Here is a 7844-nt window from a genome sequence, read left to right as displayed (position 1 = left end):
GCCGCCTCTGAATACCACACTTACAAGTGAACAGCCTGGCTTCTGCTGCCCGTGGGTGTCCCTTCCCACGCTGTGGGGACATGCGGCAGGAATGAGCAAGGTGCTCCCTTTCCCGCCGGAGGGCCATGGTGGTGGTGACGTGTGAGGGGCACTGGAGGCCGAAAGCGGCCGGAATCGTGAGGGTGGTGCTTCGCAGCACAGATCTCAAAAGCTACCTGGCTCTGCGGTAAACCAGAGAGCCGTGGCTTTCTCTGCCCCTTCCCGCCATCCCCGCCCCCTCCCCTAGATTAAGGTGAAAGTTTCCGTATTAGAGAAATATAAATGAAGCACACTTTGTTGGATTTGCTCCCGTTAATCCTCAACTCACATGAACTCGACTGAATAAAGTGAACCTGGCCAGTCCAAACTCACGGCAAAGCAAAGGAATAAAACGGCACAGCAGTTAACAGCAAAGAACAACTAGCTCCTAATGAAAAACAAGCGAGGCCTCGCTCTGTAAGAGCACCGCCGGCCAGGGCGGCGCTGGCGAGAGGGGCGGATGCTCAGGGGCCCTGGTGCTCGCCAGTTCCTGGGGCCGAGCTGATTCCACCCTCAGGCCCCGTTCTGCTCCCTGCTCACCCTGCCCACTTGAGTCAAGCAGTTCATTAGGAGGCTGTGGCCCTGCGCTTAGACCCCTAAAAGCGCACTCCATGGGGTCCGGGTGACTCCTGGCAGCCCCCCCTCTTCCGGGAGCCTGGTAAAACCTGGAAACAGAAGCGCTGCTCCACAGGGAGAAGGGGGGACCTTGAGCAGGAGGCGCTCACAGTGCTGGTGGGTGGAACAGGAAGTCCTGTGTCTGCCTGCGTCTGTGCTCAGGGCCAAGCGCACTGCTCTGGCCGGCGGCAGCCTGTGCTCCTCTCCTGCTGCTCCCGCGTCAGACCCAGACTGAACACCGGGACGCTGCTGACTCCCCACCCCCAGGCCCCAGAAAGCCTACGGTCTCTCCTGCCACAGCGCCGACAGACTCCTGAGAGCGCAGGAAGATGAGGACAGAGCCCGCTCGCTGACAGTGAGGGCTTGGTCGGGTCACTCTTCCTGTTTTGAGCTTCCTGCCCTCTGTGAAAGTGGCACCAAAAAGCTCTGCCTTGGGATCCCGCAGGCTGAGCTCACGCTAAGAATTATTCTCAAGCCCCTTGGGTCCTGGGTAAATCATGGAACAACTTCTCACACGGTGTTCCTTTTTGTTTGTTTGCTGGAGGTCCTGGGGGTTGAACGTAGGTCCTCTGCACTGACCTACATCCCCAGTCCTTTTAAAAATTTTATTTTGAAACAGGGTCTTACAAAGTGACCTAAACTGAGCTCCAACTTGCACTCCTCCTGCCTCAGCCTCCTAGAGTGCTGGGATTGCAGGTGTGCACCACCACACCCAACCTAGTGTTTCTTTCTAAATGGGGTAAGGAATGCAGAATCGTAGAGGAGGGCTGATAAAGCGAGGAAGAATTTTACTTAAAGAGGAAAGAATGATTACTTTGCCTAATAACAAAAACATCTGGGACCCCAGCTGATTCATGCAAGGCTTTTAACAAATAGGCTCTTTTAATAATTTGTTCCATACTGTGGGCTAGAATCCCTGGGATAGTTAACCCTGAGATCTTGGGAGTCGTGCTGGGGGGCAGCTAGGGGTGCAGAAGGGTTGCTGCAAGTGGTCAGCATAAAAGCTCTCGATGAAGTCACAAACTTCCAGCTGTCTCTGCACACAGCGTATCAGGAGTTGCAATCCTTGGCACACGCTGGATGTTCAGTGAATACTTTCTGGGAATGAGTAAGGATATTAAAAGTGGAGATTTCTAAATGCTGAAATCTTTGGCCAGGTGACCCAGTGTAGTTTGTGATTAAAAAAAGAGGTCACACTGCAGGCTGATCTTTAACAATAGAGAAGCCATCTCCAGCAGGGCCTTACCTCTAAGAAACATTCTGGAAAAAAAAAATTCTTTTTGAGATAAGTTCTCATTATGTAGTTCAAGCTGGGTTTGAATTCTCTATGTAGCTGAGGCTGATCTTCAATTCCAGTGATCCTCCTGCCTCAGCCTCATGAGTTCTGGGATTACATGTGTGCACCACCATGCTTGGCTACTCTGCAAATTTTGATCCACTGGAGACACATAGGTGACAGTAATGACACCTGAGTCAACTATATCACCTGACACGGGGCTGCTGAAAGGAAATTCTAGATAGTTGCTCAAGAATCGACAGCTACCACGATAAAACTACGTAGAGCATCCCGAAGTGCAGTTTAGGATACAAAACATGTAAGTATATGAGCATTGATAATATTGAGGCCAGACTTATTGATACATGTTTAAAATTCAATTGCTATCATTTAACTATTAATCAGATTTTAAGGTGATATCAGGAAGAAATATTACTGAAGCACATGGTCCCAAAAAGATTCAAAACTGAGGTATTAATAAGAGTAGCTTTTTGAAAATTACATGGAAAACATGGTAGAGACCACTTGGGAAATGGGAACACTATGGAGAAAATCCAGCTGTGTGTTTGAGAATCTTCACGCGTGCCGGGTACGTTCATCAGCGCCGGTCACTGTCACACCCTGCCCACACGTCACAGGCCCCGCAACGCTGCAACCCCGGGGCTCAGCCCTCGCTTCTGCCTTCCTCACTGCTGGCCACTGTCACCAAGCAGAAGAGGGGAGATTCAGAGTGGAGAGATCGCTAAGAAAATACTGGAGATCACACTGAGGAAGGGGAAGAGGCTCATACACAACCCGCCACCAGCCGCCGCTGAGGGTTTCCTGTCACCTCTGCGTGGGGAGGGCCGGAACTTCCCCTGGCTGATCTCGACCTCACCACTCTGGCTGTCTCTGGCGTCGCCCCGCTACAGCCAGCGGTGGCCCAGTGCGAGGAGGCAGCTGAGGAAACCTCCAGACTCCACCCGCATCTTATTCAGGTGAGGGTTGGGGCTTTGGGAAGCAGCGGCTCTCTCTCCCGGCATCTCTGCCCTGCCACTTCCAGCCTCCAGGGGGCACTGCGTGCTCTGTTCTGGAAGGGCAACAGGGCGGCCAGCTGTCTGGAGAGGCTGTGCGAAGCGGGACCGAGTGCCGTAGCAGGTGCCCACAGTCAGGGATCCTTCTCCTTCCTTCTCAGAGAGCACCCTGCGCTGACCCACTGCCGGGCAGTCAAAGGAGACACAGATAAATTAAAAACAGGATTTATTCTTCTATCAAATCCCCAATCCATGTTCCGGCCAATGGATGAAGGGTAAATCAAAGCTCACAGAGACGTGGTAGAGACAGCTGTAACTTCCCACAAGAGCCAGCCCCCAGTCCTCTTTTAAAGCTCCTGACATCTGGGAACAGATGAAACAAATGCTATTGAGGGCGTCTGTGCTGGCTGCTTCCGGGCGTTCTGAGGTCCCTCCGGCTGCCACTCTGTACCCATGAGGCCCCCGTGGAGCTGCAGCTACACTAACAGGGCTACGTCCACGTTACTCTATAACTTAGACGTGGGGGGTGGTTTCAGCCCCTGAGGCCTCAAGAACAGCTGAAGAGATCTGAATTAAGTTCTTCAAAGCCTTATCAAGCGACAGTTATGTGCTGGGCACAGGCGAGGCACTGGCAGTGACTCTGCTGGCTCTGGGAAACACGGTGCTGCGGAAACTTCTTCCCGACGCAGCAGGAAGGCGTTTGCTGGGCGTTAACAGCCAGTCCCTCCTCTGCTTCAACCCCCTGGGGTCAGTGGAAAACTCCGGCCCTGGGAACAGATGCTGGGCTGTCCTCCTGCAGGTGCTACCACGGAGAACTGAGAGCAGGAGCTAAGCAGCTGTGGAGTTTGCGCCACAGTCCACGTAGTGATGTGTCTCCAAGGAGCTCTGCGTCGTGAGGCCGATGTATGAAATCTTCACGGAAGTGCTACAGAAAGGAAATCCAAGAAGAGATGAAATAAGCAAGTTCAGACAACAATACCGATTATATAACCAGTATGCCAGAGGTTCTCTCCACGTCCAAAGATGCTATGGCGTGAGGTGTCCTTCTAAATCAGCTGTTATTCATCGGGGGATTTTACTTCGCAGAGACTTTGGCGTTGTCTAGAGCTGCTTTGGGTTGTTACAAACGGGGGGCGGTGTTAGTAGTGCCTAGCAGGTGGAGACCAGGGATGCTGCTAAAAATCCCACACTGCACAGGACAGCCCCTAACAGAACTCTCCGGCCTAAAACGTCTACTGTGCCGAGGCTGAGACACCTTGCTCTTACCCTCATACTTCAAGTGTCTGTGGAGAGCCTCTGGCCTGCGGCCACAGTCCAACATAAACCTAAAGGCCCACGACTCGTGGTGATACAGGTGGCTGCAGAGTAACTGCGGCCACACGTCTGCACTTGCACTTGAGAATGCTTCTGCCTTCTACACCGGTCTCATCAGGGTTCGAAATGGACCACATACATTTAATTCAATTAGACCCCATTTCATGGAGAAAATTCCAGTGCCACTGTCCACAGTGAGTCACTGTTCACTGCGGCTTTTGCAGGGGACCCGGCTGCCACATCAGGAGAAGGCTGAGGGTGTCGTGGGCCCGTCGTGAGGCGTGGGGTGCCCCTCTTGGGCCAGGCGCCTCTGATGAAGCTCTCCGGACCCGAGGGTCCGGGCTCACACACAAAGGCCATCAAGACAGGGAAACAAGCGACGTACCGCATGAAGATCACTATGTTGTGCACCCTGATGTGAGGTACTGTGCAGAAGAAACTGCCAAACAGCAAATACAGACACGGTCAGGTTGGTATACGACGGAGCAAAAACTCGAAGAGCCGGCAGTGGAGTGCCGAGCTACACCGCCCAACACGTGCGTGCCTTCTCTCGCCCGCACCCACCCTTCCAAGCTCGGTGCCCAAGCCCACTAGTTCCGGGCCACTGGGAGTGTCGGGCTCCTCTCTCCACGCGGACGCCCCTTCCTGTCAAGCCCACCACAGAAACAGTGGGGCGTGGTAACATTCCCAGGCTTCGTGTTCTCCCTTAGATTTTCAAGCGCTTAGTCACATATCAAATGACATCTTCAACCCAACACAAAGACGGTTAAAGCTAAGAAGCCCGCGGGCCAAGGCTGGGACCTCAGGCAGGGACAGGCCCCAGGCAACCCAGGGTCGCTCGGAACCCTTCACCCGGTAGAACGCGTGCAACGGAGAACACTGTCCTTACTACACATAGGAAAACGGTCCTCCCATCTCAGCCTTCGCCGTAAAATTCACCTGTAAAGACACCAAGGCAACCTGTCGCCGAGGCAGACGACGCAGAACAGCACCCTTCTCGGGAGCCCAGGCCCTTGGCCACTCTTCCATCACACACAAAACACGTCCCCACGCCTGTCCTTGATACAGCCTAGGAGCCTCGAAAAGACACCCCTGCCTCCGCCCTCTCAGACGCAACACTGCCTCTGGGACTTATGGTCTCTTTCCCTCACAAATTCTTTTGCTCCAAATCCTTCCATGCTAGCTATTTCCCCCTTCTCTACAACTGTCCATAATCAGGAAGGCCACTGGGTCTTCCTCATCAGCCAGTGTCACCAGGGGGCGCGGGAAAGGCACCCGCTGCGGCACCCCGCAGTACCCACGCTCCTCCCGCACTGGAGACCCAAAGACCAGCGTACCAGCTGCTCACTGCGCGGTGGAATGAGGGACGCATTCGTGGTCACATAGGTGCCAACCACTGTGTTCATGTACTGAACCTGGCTGGACAGGCTGGTCACTGCCACGGCGTAGAAGTTGGAGTTCCGGATTTTCAGGGTGGCCTGCATGGGGGAAGAACCGAGTGTCAGGGCCCTGGGCCGGAGGCTGGCAGGCACACAGTGCAGGAAGCGGGGCGTCCAGCCTTACCGTGATGGCGAGGATTACCAGGGAGTCCTGCTTATTGAAGGTGACCTGCACCACTTTGATGCCATCGTCGTCCACGAAGACTGAATGTGGAAACAGGAAGAACCCCAGCAAGCCCAACGCCAGGAGGCACAGCAGGACCGACAGAAGGACATACTGTTTACTGCAATGACACAGCACACAGCAAAGGGGGCAGGTGGGTACCACAGTCCAACCAGGCGAGGTTAACTGCAAAGCCAGACCATGGGGACGGGGCGGGGGGGTACAAAGACCCAGGAAACCAGGCCAGGAGGAATTAAGTGGGAAGCTGTTCTCAGCCCAGCAGAACAGCGCTGGCGCCCTGAGAGAGAACAAAGGTATTTCCACACCTCCCAGGACGCCGGACGGCTCCAGTCCCATCCCTCCCCGGCCCTCAGAACGTATGAAGCTCCCACCTTCTCCCCGCGGATTGCGATGGGGGGCAGAGAGACCCCTCTTGGCGCATTCTAACGAAGGAAATGGGTTTACAAGAACAGATAGGGTTTTCCTAGAATTAACCGGCACTCGTCCGTTTTAAAAATGCGGGACAGAAACAGATACTCCCAAGCGCGGAGCAGGTAACTCACGTTCTCCGAGGACGCAACCTCTGGTCGCTGTGTGGGATCAAAGCCACCAGTTCATTGACTTGCTCTAGAAAGGAAGCAGGCGTTCATTCTGTAAAGCCCACAGGCGGGCAGCATCCCCCGTGCCTCTCACTGAGGCCTGCCACGGCAAACAGCCCTCTGGTTACAGTTTTAAAAACCCTAGTCTCAAGCTACAAGTCTAATGGGACACAGAGTGCTGTATTTGCTGTTACGAAACATCCCGCGGGCTGCCAGGGCAGAGCGAGGACTGAGGAGTCTGGGGTCTTTTCTGGCTTCCCTTCGTGGCTTTGGCTGTCATCGAGCCTCTCAACGCCGCTTTTCCCTCCCCTTTAACAGGAAGGCTCGCAGTAAACAGTGTCTAAGGTTTTTGGCAGCACTAAACTCTGTGACTCACCCTCCCAAGTGCTGAGACTTTGACAGCCGGGTTAGTTACCAGGCAACCCCGTCTCTAGTCCAGCCCCACTCCTGAGCATTTTTGCACTTTCTCCCCTCTGAAGTAATCTGTAGGCATTAGGTCAACAATCTGCAGGCAGTAGCTTAATAATTTATTCTCTTTCTTGTGATGAAGATCCAAGACTGTCCCCCTACAAAGCGGGGCCAGTCCTTATGGGCAAAAGCAATAAAGAAACATGCCTGTCAATAAATCCTACTACACAGCGCACGTGAAAACTCCAAAACCACAGGAAGGAGAAAATAAAAATGAATAGAAGAGTGGGTAAAAAAAGAAAGGGCTTCAAATACAAGGAGACCAAGCAAAGTTGTGGAGTCAGCCCGCGTCGATCAAGTGGGCAGAGCTGGCTTCCTTTCAGACCGTCTAGGACGACAGACACTGCGGCCCGGCAAACGCCGCTGGGCGGACACAGGCCCCTGCGCGGGCTCCGCGGAGGCTGCGTGGGGAAGGACCTGCTCCCCGACCGCCACTCCTCACCTTTTGGGATGTAGCCCGTGCCCTGGCAGGTGAGGCAGGTGATGCTGTCCCTCCCCGTGAACTCCACGTACGGGAACTGCGCGATGGCCTCTTCCTGCTCGGGATCGGCCAGGAAGCCCTCCCTGTCACCTTTCTTTCGCTTGGCGGCGGGACGGCGAGCGGAGGCCGAATGCTGAGACCCCATGGCCGCGGCGTCCCGCCTGTGTCATGTCCTGGGTGGAGAGGCCAGTGAGCGCACGGCAGGGTCCACACCGGGAAGAACCCGCTTCTTTCTGCCAGGAAGGTGCAAACACGCGAACGTGACACCGCCGCCCCGAGCGTGGGTCCCACACCCGCACGATGTCTACCGGGACCCCTCTTCGCAGCGGGCTCCCCGCCCTTCTCCCCCACAAACGGCAGGGGTGGGGCCCGCCTTCTGCCGACCCGCGCAGCGCCTC

General features: G+C 54.8%; 1 protein-coding gene across 1 annotated transcript; it reads right to left on the bottom strand.

Annotated features, from left to right (window-relative positions):
* Positions 1-3191: 3191 nt before the first annotated feature.
* Tmem106c (transmembrane protein 106C) lies at positions 3192-7675 on the bottom strand (the record flags this gene model as incomplete). Its single annotated transcript, XM_005406628.2, is given in 7 exon segments — positions 3192-3907; positions 4682-4735; positions 5186-5235; positions 5634-5774; positions 5860-6019; positions 6462-6525; positions 7408-7675. Coding segments are annotated over 7 exon segments (750 nt in total). The 3' UTR covers positions 3192-3810.
* Between the last annotated feature and the right edge of the window lie 169 nt (positions 7676-7844).

This window comes from Chinchilla lanigera, unplaced genomic scaffold (genome assembly GCF_000276665.1).
Source record: "Chinchilla lanigera isolate Chin_1 unplaced genomic scaffold, ChiLan1.0 scaffold00099, whole genome shotgun sequence".
NCBI classification, from domain to species: domain Eukaryota; kingdom Metazoa; phylum Chordata; class Mammalia; order Rodentia; family Chinchillidae; genus Chinchilla; species Chinchilla lanigera.
The sequence above is the reverse complement of the archived record's forward strand: the minus strand, read 5'-3'. Positions and strand labels throughout refer to the sequence as shown.